Source organism: Cygnus olor, chromosome 1 (genome assembly GCF_009769625.2).
Source record: "Cygnus olor isolate bCygOlo1 chromosome 1, bCygOlo1.pri.v2, whole genome shotgun sequence".
In the NCBI taxonomy this organism is placed as follows: domain Eukaryota; kingdom Metazoa; phylum Chordata; class Aves; order Anseriformes; family Anatidae; genus Cygnus; species Cygnus olor.
In genome coordinates, this window is record NC_049169.1 from 65,047,455 (window position 1) to 65,067,900 (window position 20,446).

The following is a 20,446-nucleotide window of genomic DNA, read 5'->3' on the forward strand; positions in this document are numbered from 1 at the left end:
CCAGGGGGCGGGTCGCGCGGGGCTCGCGCCGGGGGGCGCCGGGGTGACGGCGACGCCGCCGCCCGCTGCCGGTGCCGGTGCCGCGGCAGCCGCCGCGCAGGTGAGGGGCCCCGCTGGGGGCCGGGGGCCGCAGGGGAGGGAGGGGGCGCCGCCGCCGCCGCCGCCGCCGCCGCCGCCGCCGCTCCTTACCGGCCGCTGGGGGGAGCCAGCGGCGGGGCGGGGCCTGCGGGAGCCGGTAGCCGCGGGCAGCCGCCGGGCAGGGCCGTGCCGGGGCTGCGGCGGGGCCTGGCGGCCGGGGAGCCGCCGCTCAGGTGGGTCCGGGGGCGGCGGGGAGACCGCCAGGGCCGGGAGAAGGCGGCGGGGGGGGAGCGGGGAGCGGGGCCTCGCCCCTGCCGGGCCCCGCACGCTGTCACCGCCCGCCGCTCCGGTCCGTGTGTCCGTGCGTCCGTCCGGCCCCGCCCGGGGGGTGTCAGCGGGCACCGGGCTTTGTCCCGGCATCTGCCGGGAGCCGCCGCATCCGTCTCGGCCGTGCCGCCAGCCCCCGGTGCCGCCCGCGCGGCTCGTTCCGCCGGCAGCCCTGCGGCAGGGCGGGCAGCTCGCCCCGGCGGGCGTGCGCCGAGCGAGAGCCCCGCGGAACCGGGGGGGGCTGGAGACGGGGAAAGGTGTCAAGGAGCGGCCGCGGAGGTGGGGAGGCGGCGTGTGGAGCCCCGAGAGCACGGGGAGCGGGGGCACCGAAACAGAATGGGTGGGAAGGGCAGCGAATATTCTGCATCTTATCCGGACCCCTTTTGGGGACACGTCGGTGGAGGTCGGGTGAATAATGTGTTGCCTCAAACCCAACAGGTTGTGCCCAGAAACAGTTGTCTAGTTTGACTGCACAGCTCTGATTCTTAGGAAATGGCCAGCTAGGATGACTTGAAGCGGTAACCTCCACCCTCTGCCTTGCCCTCCTTTTCTCCCAGAGAGCGCTGCATCTGTAGCAGTAGGTGGCTGAACATACGTCTCCTCCTGAGTTACTGCAGCCTGACATATCCCTGTAAAGCACGCATGGGTATTTTGGGTTGAAAACTGCAGAAGCTCAGATGCGTGCCCCAGTTTGGGGTCACATATGAGTCAGCACCCTTACAGCGTATCAAGCAAGGCTAGAAGAGAAAAATCACCACCTTGCCCATGCTAGCATGAGCAGAGTTAATAACGCAATTGTTGGTTCTTATCTATCTTATCCTATCCATAAGAAGGGCTTCAACTAGAAAAAGTTGCAGATCTGCTGGGTAAAACCTGAGTCTGTCGTGATATTTGATATAATTTGAACTTTCTCCACATTGTCCATCATGCCAATTTTGCTGTAATCAGGTCACTCCAAGGATGTTAGCAGTTTTCCTTCTCTTTGGGTTTGTGTTATGTGGGCTATATGAAGGCTTCGTATTTTTCCTAAGTCTTAGCATTGGGGTTTTTGAGCTTGACCTTTTATGAAATTTTGTCCACATTTTGTCTCATCTCTACCATCCAGTTAATGCCTCATTGGCACAAAAGCAGGTACGTGGCCTGTACCTTTTTACTAAATTGCAATGTTAGTCATGAAAGAAACTTTTTTTTCCTGAGTCTGCCACTTTTTCAGGTCCTGATAGCAGTCTTCTGTGTTGCTGTATGAATAGAAATATTTGACCATGCGATCGTAACCAGTGCATGAGTTCCTTGCTATTACTCCTTATTTTGTGCAGCGGGATACTCTTCCACTGTTATTCCCCTCACCCCTCCCTGTTATCCTTCCTTGGATAAGGCTTTTGAAAATTGTAGGTAGGTTCACCAGGTTTAGCTTGTTTTATCTGAGCATGGTATGCCCAGAACTTTATGGATGCATGGATGCAGCTGTTCAAATAATCAAACCAGTTGCTAGAATTATTAATGTTTGTGATCCTTGCTGGCCACCCTGCAGTATGAGCACTCAGGTGAGGAGTCGTCTATCAGTTGGCATCTACTTAAGCTGGAGTAACTGTGTCACCCCGTGGGCTGTTGTATAGCAGCAATAGACCAAGAGAGCCTAGAAAATCCAGTGTTGATTTAAGAAAAGTGATGTTTCCGAAGAGAAACATCTAGAGATGTTAAGAGAGAGATCCAGAGAAGCTGTGGCTGCCCCATCCCTGGAGGTGTTCAAGGCCAGGATGGATGGGGCCTTGGTCAACCTGATCTAGTGGGTGGTGTCCCTGCCCGTGGCAGGGGGTTGGAACCAGATGGTCTTTAAGGTCCCATTCTGTGGTTCTAATTCTGTAGAAGGAGCACGCTTTGCGCTGATGTTACCTGTGGAGAGCCTAGGCTAGCTGTCTATGCAGATTCAGCAGTGCTTCTAGGTACTTCTGGGTTTTCAAAGCATCTCTATCACTTTCAGGGTTGTTTCTTGCTGATTTCAGTACTGGGAAGTTGGCTGTTAGTTGCGTGCCACCTTGGAGGAAAAAGAGAAACAGCCATGTGCACTACAAGTGCACAGTATTTATTGACGGTACACTGAAAATTAGGCTACAACCTCTTCAGCTGTACACAGCAAATCCATGTCTACAGGTCTCTAACCTCCTAGGTAATCGAAGAGTGAGAATTATTTTAATTGGGGCTGTTTCATCACTAGTAAGTTTACATGCACGCTCTGACTTCTGTTGCTTCTTGTCTTAGTGTCTTTTTTTTTTTTTTTAAAAAAAAAAAAAGCATACCAAATTTTGTTGGTTTTGTCTCATACTTACTTTAAATTTAGGGACTTAGCTCCCATTCATTGCCCAGCACAAATCCCGATGTGCCTGTGGACCTGTCAAAGCATATCAGTGTTAAGAAGGTAGGGCTGGGAGGGACCATCGGGTCCAATCTCTGGTGAACCCAGACAAGAACCCGCAACTGAGGCCGATTCACGGTGTGTGATGGTATCTGCACCATGTGCCAATCACCTTGTAACAAGTTTGATGCCGCTAGTGAAAGACAAAACTGAAGGAGCGAATAGGTGCTTGAACAGTGTCCAAGACTTCTGCCGTACCTGTGAAACCTTTAAGTGTGGTGTCCAGATAGTCTTAAGAACTATCTGCCCCGCTCTCCTGTGGAAGACAGAAAAATTTTTACTGGTGCACAGCTACCTGACAAGGGGGAGGAATTTGCTTGTGCAAGCAAATGTAGTGACAGGTTAACTCTTAGTTTGTTGTGAGCAGAACCACCTTAGTCTGAAAAATAAGATAAGGCCTTTAGAAATATCAGGCGTACCTTGTGTTCCCTCACTAGTTGAGGCTGACCTCAAGAGCTGTAAGAAAAAATGCTTATAAGCAAGTGGTGTATCACAGAGTATGTAAATAGGAGTGAACGAAGCTGTAGCTGAAATATGTGCATCTTTGTAATAATAGTGAGCTTTTTCTTTTTGTGCTCTCAGTTTTTAGGAAGGAAGATGTAAAGGAATGAGGCTGTGATGGCGAAAACGTACCCTTTGTGCCTTTATCATTTCCAATAATAATTGGAATTATAAGCAGCAAAACCTGATATCAATTGGAATTGCTTTTGCAGAGAAGCTGCTGTAAAGTAGGGCATGTTCTGTCGTCCTAGTCATGTCCTTCTTGCGGAGCAAGTAGATCTCATGAAAGGAAATGTATGCTTAGGAGGCAGAACTTCACTAGCAAGCCAGTGAATTGTTCTGGTTTGTATTCGGTGTGTTCTGGATGTAATACCTTGAAAGCGTGGAAGAGAAGAATGGGAAACAGAACAGTATCTACAAAGGACAGATAATCAAGATGTTTCCATGTTATGCGTTGATTTAAAGTGCATGCGTACCATTTATGCTAACCTTCCCAATTCAGAAAATGTGTAACAGGAGTGTCAGTTAGGTTTAGCAACAAAACACGCCTTTAATGTGTGACTGCTGGGATTTTCCTTAGAATGTTAGGGTCGGAGTTCATGGATGCCTGCCTTTTACAGAACATGATTTTCAAAATGTCAAAGCCACGTTCTCAGTGATTTTTGAGATTCTTTTTTTTTAGGAAGATTTCTCTGTCTGCATATGCGAGGGAGAACACATCAATTTACATTTTCTTATGTTCATTGAAGCAGAATAAGGGCACCATGACTTTCAGTCAACTCAGCAGATGTTCAAGTAGGTGAACTCAAAAAAAAAAAAACACAACACACTAAAAAGGCTTGGACATAAACAGATGTTGGTGCTTTGGCATCTATTCATACACATCCAGGAATGAGAATCAATTGTAATATGAAGAGTAACTTTTCTGTCGTCCTTCTGTCTTAGTTTTGTTAATCTCCCTTGCTTTCTTGCAGTCAAGGCTGCGAGGATAAAAGTATTTTGACATGGATAAACAACCCTGAATTCCACGGGTTCAGTGCCTTGTATCCAGCATTGGCTGGCTTGCAAACAATTTCCAAGATAACTTTCTTCTGCCCTTTTACTGTGTAGTAGTCACTAATTTGCTATGAAAACTGGCAAGCTTTCTTACTTTGCAAATCTAAAAGTCAAACCTAAAGGACAGATAAACCTAATAACTTCCAAGCCTAGAAGTCAAACTGGAAGATAAATATCATTTATCTTCATTCTTTATAAAAAGTGCATACCCCGGCTTTTGTAATTTGGGGCGCACACCAGAAAGTAACAGGAAAGTGCAGGTCCTACTGCATATCTTGATTAACTGTGAGGGTATTAAATGTGAAAAATTGATACCTTTGTTAATGAAGTCCAGTGTGTCTGCCTCACTACATTGTCAGATTCCGACCACCCTTGGAAAGGCTGACTTCTTTGTTGCTGTAGTAGAACTGACATACAAAGCTCTCCTTCTGCAAACAGGGAATGAACAGGCAAGCTCATTCTTCTGGAAGCTGAGTATGTGACTGATGGGAGACATAGGAGGCATCACTGTGCTGTAAGATGGGTTTTCCTGCCTCATTCACTGTTGGTTCCTAAGTATCGGGCAGTGATGCTCTTACAGAGCTAGCTCTGTACGTGCTTTTGTCCATCAGCTTGTGGCAGTCCTGAATGGAAACTGCAGCAAACCAGTTCTGAGGAAGCATTACCTACTGAAGGCTGCAAAGGTTATCCTTAAAGTCTTTTTGTTTTAGTGAATGTAAGCAGGGATATTCCTACACTTCTGCAATACATTTTTCTGTGTTTGGTTTGCTTCCTTACCTAAAAGTAGTTACTGTGTTATTACTGTTTTTCCTGGAGATCTGGGAGTTGGGAAGGAGCGTGAGAGGCTTTATATATTTATAAGAAAGATTCTCTGGAGATTGACAAAACTGAAGCACCATTAACAGAGGTTTTCTGATAGGTGTAGCCAGGAATGTCTGCTTTCCGAGCCATTGGTTCACATCCGATGCTAGAAATAGGGGCTGAGTGTGACAGTGTTGGTAAATGCGTCTCATTTTGTTGGGTTCTTTATCCTGAAGCTGATATTAATCTGGTCCCTCCAGAAATTCTTACACTTCTAGAATGCCTGAATAAGCCCTTTAGTTGAAAACCACTACATCTTTTCACAAGACTAGCGTACCTGTTCATGCCTTCCCTCACTTTGTAACTGCCGTACACATACATTTCCGTGAAGCTGTGCAGATTCGGTTTGCCTTCTCTTTCAGCATGCTGGCTTCTGGGGCAGTAGGTAGGTAACCACTTGTACTGATGCATGGCTCTGGATATTGAGAGACTTCTTGGAGTAGTAGCTGCTTTGCTGTTTTGAAGGAGACTCGATCCTCTGTTGCTTTTCACTGGGCATAACTGGGCTCTGTTAATGAAATTGATTCATTTTAGTTGCCATGAGTTACACTGTAGTACGTTTAAATGTTTGTCAGACTATACGCTTTTTTTTTTTTTTTTTTTTTTTTTACCATTCTTGGTGTTCATCTCGTTCATGATCACAAGATGGCATTTACAACTAATACCTAAAGCAGGTTGATTGCATGTCTCTGTACTGGCAAAGCTGCTATGCCGATCTCTAGATACCTGTATGGTGTTTTTGGCTTGACTGATGTTAATTTTTTAAGGATTATTTTTAATTAGCTTGCAGATATGATACCCTTTGGAAGCTTTTGTTCACTGAATGAAGAGTGAACAAAAGAGTTTTGTTTCGTAGCTGTGAAAGTATGCATCGTACCTTGAGGGGAAAAATGGTTTAGCACTGACCTCAGCGTTTTATTATTATTTTTTTAAATGCTTTCAGCTCATAATCTTGCTTTTTAATCATAGGTGAGGCTTCCTGTATTGACAGAAAAGACTGAAAATTTTTAAAACCAACAGGGGAATTTACAAAGCATTCATGTCACAGTTCAACAATGTTCCTTGTGGTTTTGACCACCCTGTAAGGTTAAGGGATGATCTATCTGCAAGTAAACTTCGAGTCACAGAGGAAAAAAGAAAGTGCTGCATCTTGGATTCATGAAAGATCAGAGGCCCTACTTCTGAGACTCCTAATAAAATGCTAGTGTGGGTCAGAATATTGAAAAACTAACTTTTCTGGTTATGGTGCTTTCTGAAGTCTTCCATGCTTGTATTACTGGAAGACATCTATAACTTTCTTCTTCCTGATCAATTGCTATTGCAAATGAGAGGAGGCATTTCTGTCATTTCCTTCACTTTGCTGTTTCCAGGGTGAGAGATGTTCTTGCTAGTGTGATTTCTGTTAACTACTTCTGCTTCTGGATTCCTAATAGCAGTAAAATGAAATGGCCAGTGATGAATGCTACTAGAAAAAAAATAAATCTAAAAAGAGGAATTGAGATGATTTATCTTGTAATGTGATTTTTTTTTTCCTGAACCACGACAAGTTTCTGTGTTAGTGAAAATACTGGAACATGATTGGAAAGGTGTATTTAGTTAGTATTTGGAATAGTCACAAATTTCAAGTCTAAGAATTATATAATGAAAGTTCTTACTCCGAGAGAAGTAGTGGTGGGTTAGATTTTCTTGTTTTCAAAGACCTTTTTTTGGTTGGTTATTTTTGTTTGTTTGTTTGTTTTGAAATGTGAGTGCCCTGTAATGTACGGAATTGATGTCTTTCTCTGAGTGTCACATGTGCCCACTCTGAGTCCTGTCTGTACATCTGATGATGTTCTAAGTCAGTAGCAAATTCTAGCAGTTGCTATTCATAGATTGAATTCCTTAATTTGTTGTTATTATTTTTGGACTAATAGAGAGGATGCCTGCCTGTGAAAAAGGGGTAGGAGATGAGCTAGTATAGAACTGGTGTTTTCAGCTGTGCTGGAAGAGGATTAATCTGCTGCCTGCTGTGTCGGAACATCACCGTGGAACCGTGCCTTGTGTGCGACCAGCTCCGTTCAACTGCGTGGGTAGTGACTTTCCTGCCAAGGACACTAGTCGCTTTCATTCATTCAAAAGCTATGAATAGTTTGACAAAATATTACCTAAAGTAAAGAGAGTAATTCCATGAGTTTAAACTTTTTTTTTTTCCCCTTTTCCCTTTTTGGGGGTGATTAACTCCTTAGAAATGCTCTAAAATTTTTTTGCATGCTTCTTGCGTGTTGTTAAGCACTTACTCGGTGATGCTTCTGCATGCCTCAGTAACGTACTGGTAGCAACATTTAAACTTCATGTTTTTGGAGGGGAGAGTGCTTTAGCTAAAACTTATGAAATGAAACATTTTTGGTTTGGGCAGAAACATTTAAAGCTGTTTAAGTGGATGAGTTCACAGTGATTTACAGTGGTGAGTTTCTAGCAAATGAAGGACAGTGGATTAATTTTTGTGAGAATCCTTATAAAGACAAGCTCTCAGATGAACGTAATTTCTGTAGCGTCAAAGAAATATCTAACTTGTTTTGAGTGCTCAGTGGTTGCTATTGCAGCATTTTTAGCATTTAGATGTCTCAAACACTGAGATTAGTCTGAACTAGCTTTTCTGTTTGGAAAAAGTGTTTTCTTTCCAGATCTGGGGCACAGTGTCTTGATTATTGAAGCTACTCCAGTGTAACAAAGTCGGCACTGTTTCGTAGTTTGTATTTCTGTACCGTTTTGCATAAGGATACCTGGCTGAAGTATAAGAAACTTCCTATCTGTAACTTGTTTTTAAAAAACAAATAACTTCAATTATTAGTGCCACTGGCTATCTTTCCATGGCCTCTTTTACTTTACATATGCTTAAAATGTGTGTGCTTAAAATGCTCCATAGCAATGTTGTTGCTAGACTGAGCAGAGTAGCTATGGTTGTCACTTATTTAAAAAAAAAAAAAAAAAAAAAAAGTGAGCACTTGAACTTCTTGAGCACTGCTCATGAAGCACACTAGCAGCTACACAATAAGCTTTGTGAAATTACTCATGCTGTTGTATTTTCCATGAAATAGCGTGTAAATGGAGCTGTTCTACTCTGATCTTGTTTTGTGATTTAAAACTCCATGTTTAAACAGTTTCTTGCATTGTGTTCCTGTAGTGACTCTTTTCTGAGAGCAAGAATCATGTGTCTTTTCTTCATCAGACTTCTACCTCCCCCTTGTTTTCTACCCTCATCCAGTACTTTTCAAATATTTTTTAATGTTTTCAACCCTCCTCTACCTTCCCCTCACACTCCCCAAGTTCTACATTTTTTTGTAAGTGTACTCTTCTCTTAACTGTAATATTTTGTCTGCTTGCCCAACACACAAACATGCCCTCAGCAATAGGAGCTGCAAATATTGATTGATTCCTAATATCTGGCAAACCGAACTTCCTAGCAGAAGGTGAGGCTGGATGAAAGCCAGTGTGAAAGGAGAGATGTTACAATATATATGGTGACTTTGGACACCACTAGGTCATCTTTCATCAAATGGGGAGAGATCAGACCAGAAATCTTTCAGTCTTGTTTTATTTTTGATTTTAGTTGAGCCCAACAGTGACTTGAAATAGTTTTTACTGGAAAAATAAATTAAAAAAAAAAAGTGGGAACTGGGTAGTGGTGGGAATAGTCCTACAGTGCTGTAGCTCAGTCATGAGAGTAGATTTCATCCCTGTTTCTTGCCCTTGTGATAGATCTTGACTACCTGTGATGTCAGCCCAGTGCCTGTGCCAAAGAGGTACTTGCTAGCACACTTACAGAATGGCAAAATATGCATAAAATAAGGAATTTTGCTGTATATCCATATTTAAAATAACAGGGAGGGGGAAATGCAGCATGGTGTTGTCGTACTGTTCTATTTTTGGAGAGGTCCCTGCTGTTGGAATGATAGCATTTAATAGAATTAATCAGAGCTGATAAATGAGAAGTATATTTTGATTAAAATATTTATTTAACCTGAACAAAGGTTTAAGTCTTGTTTAGAGAACAAGTAAGAGATTGGAACGATTTTTCAGTGTAGGTACGCGCTAGATTTAGAAACTGTCCTACAGGAGCTAGCAGCGCTTGAAAGAAAAAATACAACTGAACGAGGTTTAAATTTTGGTTAAGTCTCTTTTACTTAGAAAAGTAACAGGTAAAGGATAAGGGTGAGTTAGAAACAGTGGGGAAAAAAAGTTACTCAACATTTGTAGAGTTCAGATCATGATCAACAAAATTATGGCTTGAAAACTGATGAGGTTTTCATTCTCTTTACCTTTATAACATGACAACAGAAAAACAAGAATAGAAGTTCCTTTTTGAGTTCAACTGTTAGGGTTGAAATAAAAGATCACTTTTATTGCTGGTGGGAATTAAAAGGATGCTGGAGGAATACAGTGGTAGTAGAATATGCTCTTATTCTAACATGGGATGAAATATTTTCTGATAAACTGGATCTTTAATATGTTCTTTTTCTTGGCACAGATATGGTCCTGAACATCGTGAGCATGTGACTCCAAAGATGGACAAATGGATCTTTTATAAGTTGTGATTGGCCTTAAGCTGACTTAAAACCACTGAAGAACTTCGTAGGACTTCTCTCATCCCAGATTTATGCCTGTCTAACTGCCTCACACCACTAGCTTAATCATGTATGGAAGTGCTCGGTCAGTTGGCAAGGTTGAGGCAAGCAACCAGAGCCCAGGGCGTTCACCAAGGCTGCCACGGTCACCACGCTTGGGCCATCGTCGAACCAACAGCACAGGAGGCAGTTCTGGGAGTAGTACTGGGGGCGGCAGTGGGAAAACCCTTTCTATGGAAAATATCCAGTCCTTAAACGCTGCCTATGCTACATCTGGCCCTATGTATCTAAGTGACCATGAGAATGTGGGTGCAGACACCCCGAAAAGCACCATGACTTTGGGCCGATCTGGGGGGCGGCTGCCTTATGGTGTTAGGATGACTGCAATGGGTAGCAGCCCTAACATTGCCAGTAGTGGAGTTGCCAGCGATACTATTGCATTTGGAGAGCACCATCTCCCTCCAGTGAGTATGGCATCCACCGTGCCTCACTCACTGCGCCAGGCCAGGGATAACACCATAATGGATCTGCAGACACAACTCAAAGAAGTATTAAGGGAAAATGATCTGCTTCGCAAGGATGTGGAGGTGAAAGAGAGCAAGCTGAGTTCTTCCATGAACAGTATCAAGACCTTCTGGAGTCCTGAGCTAAAAAAAGAGAGAGCTCTGAGGAAAGATGAAGCTTCAAAAATCACCATTTGGAAGGAACAGTATAGAGTTTTGCAAGAAGAAAACCAGGTTTGTTATCTAATGTCACTGTTGTGTTAGTGCAGTAGCATGATTTAAATGAGTTTAATAAGCTTGCATGTCACACAGACAGCTAAATTATTTTGGTGCTTCTCCCAGGCAATTGGTATGATTAAAATGTTTTCAAGTTGCAAGCCTCTTTTTAAATGTTTCTTGTCAGACTTGCAAGCTTCCTCTTCAGTGCTCGTTTCTGCTGCTTGTGTTTTTTCTTTGTTTATCATCTTCTTTTCTGGGTTTGATGCTAACCACTCGCTTTCCCTTTGGAAGTAATTTAACCTGCTCATAATCATTTCTGTAGTGCTTACCTCATGAAGCATTCTCTGAGAGGCAGAATGTACTAACTGCTGACCCCAAATGCAACGGAATGGTGCTGAATGTTGACATACTGCCAGTAAAACAAACTTCACATGACACTGGTCTTAATTTAGATCTCTAGTTAAAACCTACAGTCCCACAGCTTTCACAAATACATAAACTGCATTCTTGGCTACATTTAAGTAATACTGTTTAATACCTGTTCATCTTTTGTCATAAGCAGTGCATATCTTGTTATGCAACTGTCATAAAGTACTCTACAGTTTCTTTTTTGTAGTGGTCTGGCTAGTTAGAGAATAGGCAGAAGAACAGAGAATCTTGGGCGTCTTTTGTCTTGTCTGTCTTACAAGCATCTCTAGATTAAAATAAACCCGAGATGTTGGTTAAAATTGAGGTCTCTTTGTAGTCGACTCTGTGTACAGTAAGTTTTTTTGGTTTTCTCATCTAGACCTTTTTGCTAGCTTAATCCTGAAGTAGCTACTGGTATACTCCTGTTTAGTTGTCTGTGGCCAAACAGTAAGAAACCTCACCACCCTCATGGAAAACAGGCCCGGTGTCCAGTTCTGAAAGTTTCCCTGAAATGCATGTCAGCCCTCGCCATGGAAAAATTACTTTCCCTTTTTTTAAAGTTTTTAAAGTATCCAAGAAGGTTTAATGAAATGGCCTCTGTAATTCAAGCATGGTCATGCTTTTGGAGCTGTTTAGGTATATTTACTATTTTAGGCAGTGCTTTTTTTGGTTTTGCTTGGGAAGATGAAAGGGAGAAGGAAAGTGCTGGAGGAAAAAAATAGTACTGGTAGTACTTGACATGTTACACTATACTTTCAGGTGACCTGTGACTTAAATAGTAGATTCATTTTGGTTAGTGATAATCTGCTGCACTGAAACTCTCTCGACTCTTCACTTTTTAAAAAACTTAATTGAATATAGTAAGTTGCTTTTTCTGAGTTAGCATGAAACAATTTAATGAATTTATGCAGTTATAACTATTCTTACTGAATGATAGTACCACAGCGTGGTATTTGTTAATATGTGTGATATTTTCTATTCATTTTTGTGTCTTGTTGGAGAAAACCTAAAGTTAAATAATTTTCTTACAGAAGTATTTTCTTAGGAGTAGCCCAGTGAAGATTTCAGTTATACTGGTTGTTGTGGTTTAAACTGGTAAGTAGTTAAGTGCCAAACAGATGTTTGCTCACTCCCCCCTCCAGTGGGATGGGGGAAGAATTGAAAAGGGTGAAAGTGTGAGAACTTGTGCGTTGAGATGGACAGTTTAAGAAGAAAGCAAAAAAAAAAAAAAAGAGAAAAAAGAAAAACACAAAACAAACCAACAAACACACAAAGAAAAGAAACAACAGCAACAAAAAAGTGACGCAAAATGCATTTGTTCAACACCAGCCAACTGATGCCCAGCCAGTCCCTGAGCAACAGCAGTCCCCCCAGCCAATTCTTCCCAGTTCTACTGCTGATCATGATGCCACGTGGCACAGGACATCCCTTTGGCCAGCTGGGGTCAGCTGTCCTGGCTGCCTCCCCCCCCAGCTCCTGCTGCATCCCCAATCTCCTTGCTGGCAGGGCAGCATGAGAAGCTGAGAAGTCCTTGGCTTGATGTAAGCGCTGCTCTGCAACAGCTAAAACACCCATGTGTTATCAACATTATTCTCATCCTAAATCCAAACACAGCACCATACCAGCTACTATAAAGAAAATTAACTCTATCCCAGCCAAAACCAGGATGCTGGTGCATCTGTATAATGAAAACATGAAAAAAAACATGAAAACACTCAGCTTTCTGGTGCTGCTTGTATTTCAGCTGCAGGTGGGTATTTAAAGCCCCAAATTCCCTTTTCATGGTTTTAAAGTTCTGTTTTCATGCTGAAGAGAACGTCTTTGAAAGTGACAACATTTTTATCAAATCAGTTTTGACACCTGAGAATGCTTGGAAAATCTGGCAAGAAAAATGAATGTTTGGTTTAGAATGGATTAAGTGGTTACTGAATATGTTTACATTGGAGAACACTGATTTCGCTATCTGAGGGTTTTTTTTTCTTTCCTTTATCCCCTAATTAAACATTTACAGATATTTCCAGGCCGCTGTTCTCTAGGCAATCACTATAATTACTACCACACTGGTAGAATTGTATAACTTTGGTCCAAAAAGAGAAGGGTGCAATTTAAAAGTAAAAGGGTATTATTGCAATGAGCTGTAAAAACTAAGAATGCTAATTAATAGGTTATAGTTAGCTAACAGTGTGTCCTAATTAAACTCTGAATTCATTATGTCTTCTATAGCCTGTTGGAATTGGTCACTTCAGCCTTTATAAGGAAGATCAGTTTAATAGGATTTACTGTAATTAAACAGACTTGTCTGTTTAGACACTGAACAAGGGATTTCTCTGATCTGTTGGGGACCTGAGAAATCTGTTCATTACCACCCTCTACGCTCCCCCAAACAAGTTTAATATATTCCTGCTATATTATCTTTCAGTGTACTTGCAGGAACTATTATTTTAGATCTCTATACCAGTATTTCAGCACATCCCTTTCCATAAAGCCTTTTTGCATGAGCAGGACTTGTGTGGTATATTAAGTTTAGCTAAGGACAAATGCATTGTTTAAAAACTGCCTTGACTCACAGAGCCAGGATGCTGGCTGACTCATGCCATTATCTGATAGTCATCGCAATCTCTTTGCTGTGATCTTGGCTCTTTACTCCTCTCTGCACACTTGATTGTCTCTGATTGGATTTTTTTACTACTGTTCTTGTCACCTCAACTTTGAAAGACTTTGTTGTCTTTTAGTCCTGGAAATTAAAAATGTGAAAACATGAGCTTTGGTTAATTGCTACCTCAGTCTCCCGTGAAACATGCATTGGTGTCTTTGAGTTTTCTTTCCTATTTCTTGTGAACATGTGCAAATAAATGGTGATTATTGGAACAGAACTCCTGAAAAAACTAACAGGGAGATTAAAGAGTATGTTACTTAGCAGGGCTAACTTAGATATAATATTGAAAATGTAATGCATGTGCATCCATGTAGCCCTCACTTGGTTTGAGACTGCTTAAGCCTTGCTTGGTTGAGGTGTTTTCAGCTGTGAGGCAGCACAGCTGTATTCATCAGCTACTCTGAGCAAATATTAACAGCTGTGGAGCATAGCATATGCTGAACTTCATTTTCATCCTTTGTTACTGATCTTGAAGAGACAAAGTACTTTCTTTTGGTAAATGGGGAATGTCATTGTCATCTCATTTTGAGGAGCTCAGAACTTAAAATGGAAAATATTCCTGGAGTTAGCAGGTTCTTGGAAAAATACAGTAGTTTGCAGTCTGGTGTGGGTTAGTTATCCAGCTACACTTTACAAGAAGCCAGAAGCAGAGTCCAGATGATTTCTCAAAGGTTAACAAACACATGCATATCCAGGGAGGAACTGATGGAGCCAATAAACAGGAGCTTGTTTTTGGCATGGTGTTGCTCTCCTCAGCATGATTTCGTAGGAAGTATATTTCTGAGTTGAAAAGTAGTTTTTTTTTTCTTTTCTTTTAGTGTGAGTGTGGTTTAAAGGTTACCTGAAAATCTCTTCATTATAAACCAGAACAGTGAAGGAAAAACAGAGGGTTTTTTGGCACTGTGATAACTTCCCTAAAAACCGGACCGTGATGGACTACGTGGAACTAGAGAGAAAAAAGGAACTCCTTTCAGTTGAAACTTGTATATACCAAGGTCATTGTCCTTAAAAATAACTAGTGCAGTGTGAACTTGATGTCTAGCACCCTGCATTGAAATTAACCACATTGTCTGATCCGTTTGAGGTCTGAGTTATGTTTTGGCTGAAATAGTGCGGTACGGCTGAAAACATCTTTCTGCTTTGATGTATTTTTGTGGTCTTTTTGTGGTTAGAGGCCTTGGATGTCAGAGTGAGAGAGTTTAACCAAGAAAATATGTCTGAAAGGAATTTCACCTGACTTGGGGTAAGCAGTTACAGAATATTCTACTTTATTGAGATGGAAAAGTGTGGCTGGTGTTCTCCAGCAGTCTTCCCCAGATTTTTGTGATCACATCCTCACAGTCAGAAGTGGTCTCCATTTAACAGCTGCGTAGAATGGGCATCTCACTGTTTAACACAGTCATCCGTAAGTTAGTTTCTTAGGTGCTTTGGGTGCTGCTGTTGTCAGACTGGCTGAACTTCTAAAGAGTAAAATCAGATTCATTCTCCCTCTCCACTGATTTTACTTTTTGTTTTGTTTAGTTATATATTTAAAAAGTTTTGATTTGTTTGTCCTAATACTGTATCTTTCTAATACTAGTACCATTCTTGAGTTGGTTATTAGTTGATAGAAAGCCAGATTTTCTCCCTTTATGGATCTTTAATTGTGCCATATGCAGTTCCATAGCCATTGCTTAAAGTCATTATCTGTATCCCACAACATCACACTTAAATAATTTTGGCAATGACAGATCTGTCATTTCTCTAGAACACTGCTAGCTTTGAGGTTCCCTCTGTCTTTCCTCAGTTGAAACGTGACATTATAACTTAATTCTCTTTTAGAGTAACTCAAAGCTATCTCCTGAAGAGTGCTTAATATGAAGCATTTATGAAGTTGCAGCACTGTGTAGCGCCTTCAGAAATTGTCACTTAATATACTAAGAGATGGCTCTTCTGTGTTCTGCTTCTTTGCAGTTCTATCAGGGAAGAAAAATAAGACATTTTGTGCTTATCAAAGTTCCCTTTGATTCTCCCATGTTTCTTAATAAGCTAAAACCATCTTTGAGTTGCTTTTAACTTTAGCATAGGCTGAACAGCTGGTCCCTACTTGATTAATTAAAAAAAACAAGGGGAACACTACCAACTTAAAAGCAGCTTTTAATAAAGTGGGTGGCATCAGTTGAACTTCTTTAGTAGTTTACCTGTGCTTTTTGCAGTTAAGCTAGCAGAGGGATTACTTGATTACTCTGCTATTTAAAATTCTTTGTCTGCTGTGTAGTGAGGCTGTTCAGCTCCCTAACTGGGGTTGGGGCATATTGTTCCACCATTCAGTATGTATATTTTTGAAAAGTCATGTATGAATTACTAGATTTCTCTAGAAATTGTTGGCTTTTTTTTGCCATTATCTTAATTCTGGTATTGGGGTTGTTTTCCCTTAATTTTTTTCCCCTAAAGTGTTCGTTCTTTATCTAAAGTATGTGGTATGTATCTTGAAACTGTGTCAGGCTCAGGTTTGGAACAGATCGAGCTTCCTGCTAGTCACTCGGTGAGCAGCTGAACAGTGAGAGCTGATAGCAGTAGTGCAGAGAGATTCCTACGTTACTGTTCATTTTAGTAGAGGTCTTATACTGCTCTTAGAGCTTTCTAATACTAAATCTAGTATTCTCATGTGTCTGTCTTTTTCTGTGTGGTATTGATTTAAGTAGAAAGGAGAGGAGCACTTCTGATGGAACTGCCAGTCCATGGAAAAAGGGTTGAAGCGCTACCGATTATACATATGCCAGTCTTCATGTATGCCTTCCAGGCCAAAAATTGAAATTGAGCAGCTTTTTTTCTTTTTTTCCCCCCAATCTGGTGATTTTAGAAAGTCTTATAGACTTGAAGGTGGCCCACAGTAGAGTGGGCCACCATCCCTAAGCTCATAGTTGGAAGGAATACTTTTTTTTAAGCACAGTACGTACCTGAGATCTTGTTAACTGTCTATGTAATGCTTGAGCCATTGGTAAGACAGAAGCTTTATGTATTTAGGGTAAATACATTTCTCTATATATGATAGTCTCGGATAAAAGCTAGAGAGCAAAAGAGTTTAGAAGTGATATTTCTGTACTCAGAAAGCAATTACTGTGTTGGATAAGTTATCAAAGGTAGTAGTAATCTCTGGTGATTTGAGCTTCTTGACAAAAATCAAATTACAATGGCACGTCAGCAGGTATGCATAGCTATTTTGTACTACAGATTTGTTTTTTCGTACATTGATAGTACTTTGTATTTTTTTTTCTGTATTATTTTGGCATAATCTAATGAAGAAAGGCAAGAATTCTGGATGCAGAGGGTCATAACTGTACCTCAGTTTTTTTTCCTGAAGATAATTTACACCTTGAAAAGAAAGTCTTTTCAGCCAAAATTAGTTTCATAACCCACAAGATACACATAACTGTCTTTAGACAGTATTTGGAGATTTATATTTGGCCCTCTTGGAAAGACCATAGTCACCTTTTGTAGTGAACAAAATCCAAAGAAAAGTATGGTTAGTATCATTCTGTGTTGATGTGAGTTAATCTGATTGACCTGCCTAGTGGTTGCAATAGTACCTTAGACTGCAAAGTGGAAGTAGTTTCTCTGTGCATTAACAGCTTTGCAACTCAGTCATGCCCTGTTGTGTTGTCCTGTATGGTCACATTTACTTCCAAAGAATACTTAGTTTGTTTTCCTTTATTTATCCTAAGGGAATGATAGTATTTCTTTTCAAGCTTTGGATTAAACACCAAAAACTTTTGCCCTGATTGACAGAAGCTGAAGCACACCAGTATAAATAATCATTTGCAACTGCAGAGTTGGTGTTTACATTTAAATCATAAAGAAAAGAAAGAATATATGGAAAGATTCATTAGCAATATCTAGATCAATACTTGAAGAATTTTAATGAGAATTGAATTTTTTCAGTTGAACTCCATTAAGAAAGTCATTTTATGGATTCACCCTTGGAAGAGACTGGATTCTTTTAAAATAAATAAATTAAAAGCATAAAATACTCTTCCTATTGCACGTGTGCTAATTAAAATTAGCTTAATCAGATACCAAAATACTGGCACAGAACACCTATTAAGAGTTCTTCCAGTGATTGTTGCATCAGAAATTAGAGAAGTTCAACTTCTAGCAGTGTATAACAGCTACTGGAATAAATACCATGTGATTGGCTTCTTCAGTTTATTTTCAGCAACTTCATTTGTAAACTGGAATGCTAAGTAATATACTATCATTGGTAAACCTAAGTTTTTGATGGTTGTGCTAAAAATTCCTACTTGCTTATATATAAGCTTTTAAAAAAGTTTTTACTATTACATTACTATTTCCTATTGTTTTTAAATGGCTTAAATGTGTGCACATTGGTCTTCTTTCGCTTTTTTCTGAGTAGGGACTGCTGGTCAATCCTTTTGAAACAAAGGGAAATGGTAGAGTCCTTGCTGTTTTATGCTGCCTGCATCTCCTGTGTGGATTGCTTTTAAGATCTAATGATTCTTGTCAGTGTCTTGGAAAATAAATACTGTAAGTCAGCAAGGGTGAGAAACTGTTCAGAGGCATTTAGATTCTTCCAGGATTTGATTCCACAACATCAAAAGCGATTTAAAAGCAATATATAGTTTCCCAGTGATCTCAGGCAGTCCATTGCAAGCATGCAAGGTAAGACTAGTTCATAGGGGTGAAGACTTTTCTGGTCTCATGCATAATACAAGAAAAACATGCTTTTTCTTGAGGGAGGGAGAAAGGGATGGAGGTCAGCTGTCCAACAGAAAGATCTTCTTCAATGCTTTGCAAATAAGCAGAGAAGTTACAATAAATTTTATTTTTCTAAGACAGTGCTTTGTTAACATCTTCTGCTGTGTACCTGCATTGTTTTGAGGTTCTATAGTGTGTTGCTATCCATTTCTTCTACAGGGCAGCCCTTTACTGCTTCTTGCCTTCTATTTTTACCCCTTGCATCCCTACCCCATTTGGCTGAGGAGAGAAGCAGGGAGACGGTCTAAGGTTTGGAAAAAACAAGCAAGTAATGAACGGTAGTTCAAGGTTAACTAAGTCTCATTGGTATCTGTATCAAAGCTAAATATGGTTGTTTTTTTCCTGGCCAATAAATACTTCATGTTCTTAAGAGCAGCACTATCAAGGAGTAGGCACTTCACTAAATACTCCTTTGCCATCTAAGCATTTCACAGACACAAGATTTCTACATGGATTCCCTCACAGATTTCTACATGAGGAAGCAGTGACTGACATTAAGTTTATGGGGTTTTGATCCTTGTCAGATACTAGCTACTTGTTGACTTTTGAGATGGTCCTCTAGTTAGGTGCAGGTATGGATTCCAAAGAATAAGGGGTCATGTATTTCTTCTGATCGCTTTGGTCGCTTTTTCCTGGCCATTAAGCCAAGGCAGCACCTGAACTGCCACCATTCAGAGGTGAAAATCTTTTTTTCTTCAGGTACTGTGTACAGGTTCTGATTCTTCAATAGCTGATTGCTCCTGGCATTTAAGATGGGAGCGAGGAGGGTACTGGGAAGCAAGTCCTACATTCTCTATTGTGGTACAGTGAGCCTTATGTACCCTTTTCCTTTACAGGAGTCTTGAGTAATGGTCTGTTTTTGTTTGTTTGTTTGTTTGTTTTTTCCCAGTGGAATTGTGCCCCAAATTGCAGATGCTTATTTCTGACTGAGGGGAGAGAAAAGCTTTTAAAACAAACGTTTGTGTAGTAGCATGTTGTCTGTGAGGACCTGTAATGTCCTCATGTGCTCATCTTGGCTTAACAAGTCCTGATACTGAAGGTAACCATGTCCCATAGCAGATCACCCTTGTCACTATGAGAAAACAAAGCATATATATGTGTGTGTATATATTACATATATAAGCATAATTATATATGTAATTATATATATTACCATTGGCCTAATTAATTATGTCTTCTACAGTATAACTGGATATCAGTTCTCAGATGAACAGAAATAAACCATGAAGCAACAAAAGCAACTAGAGAAAAACAGAGCTTTCCTCACCAGTGAGACAAGATATCCACATGGCCTGTTCCAGCATGCAGTCTTAGTTATAAGCCTCCATGAGGTTTATTCTTCTGACTACATCTTTTTTGAGAAGTTGAAGTGTTAAATACTAAATGCTTGATTTGCTAAAGGATTTGGAGCATTGTGCCAAAGCTTTACTGGAACTTTACTTAAGCTTTTACTGGAAATGTTAGAAGTGTCAGAAGTAACAGAGCTAAGAAACTCCAACGTGCTATGAAAATAAAGTTTTATTTGTAGATGATGCCGATGTTCTGTAATCAATTCATGCCTTAGAACGGATCTAAAGAAGCAGTAGATTGATGACAGACATTGTCTTTAAGAGAGGTCATACTTCTGCAACCTAGGCTAGATCCTTTCAGCTTCCCTGTGGGGAGCTAGATTTTATGGTTGAAGGTTTCTATATAATGCTGAAACTGAATAATTTCTTGCAAGTAGGGTACAAAATGAAAGTATTTTTCCTCCTTTTCAAGAGCCAGAAGGTGCATCTTATGCACACAAATGGAAGGGGACTTGGATTTGTTTTCCTTTTATACAGAAGAGAAAGGGGGGTTTTATTTGCATTGTAGGTATAGATCATGATTCGCTCCTTTCTCTTTTAAGGCTAAGGTTTGTTTTATGGAAGCCTTGTGGGACACAGTTTTTTATCTGATCCACAAGAAATCCCTCAGTTCATAGTAAGACTTAACTATGGGTCTGGCTTTTACATTGACTAGAAATGTATATATGAAGTTCCTTAAAGTGGTTTTGGCAAGTGGTTTCAGTGTTTGCTGGATA

General features: G+C 40.7%; 1 protein-coding gene and 1 long non-coding RNA gene across 14 annotated transcripts in view; both read left to right on the forward strand.

Moving 5' to 3' along the window:
• The first annotated feature begins 4 nt into the window (after positions 1-4).
• ERC1 (ELKS/RAB6-interacting/CAST family member 1) overlaps positions 5-20,446 on the forward strand; it is a 307,076-nt gene continuing 286,634 nt past the window's right edge. For 4 of the 13 annotated variants that reach the window (XM_040562386.1, XM_040562408.1, XM_040562428.1 and 1 more), the window contains exons 1-2: positions 15-100; positions 9,744-10,577. In XM_040562386.1, the coding sequence (XP_040418320.1) occupies positions 9,909-10,577 (669 nt within the window). In that variant the 5' untranslated portion in view covers positions 15-100; positions 9,744-9,908. Of the gene's footprint in view, positions 101-221; positions 312-9,743; positions 10,578-20,446 lie in introns of those variants that run through there. The other 9 variants (XM_040562331.1, XM_040562347.1, XM_040562396.1 and 6 more) reach the window with 5 other exon arrangements.
• LOC121072658 lies at positions 14,540-19,913 on the forward strand. The gene is made up of 2 exons (XR_005821358.1): positions 14,540-14,869; positions 19,565-19,913. It is a non-coding gene; the product is annotated as an uncharacterized LOC121072658 (long non-coding RNA).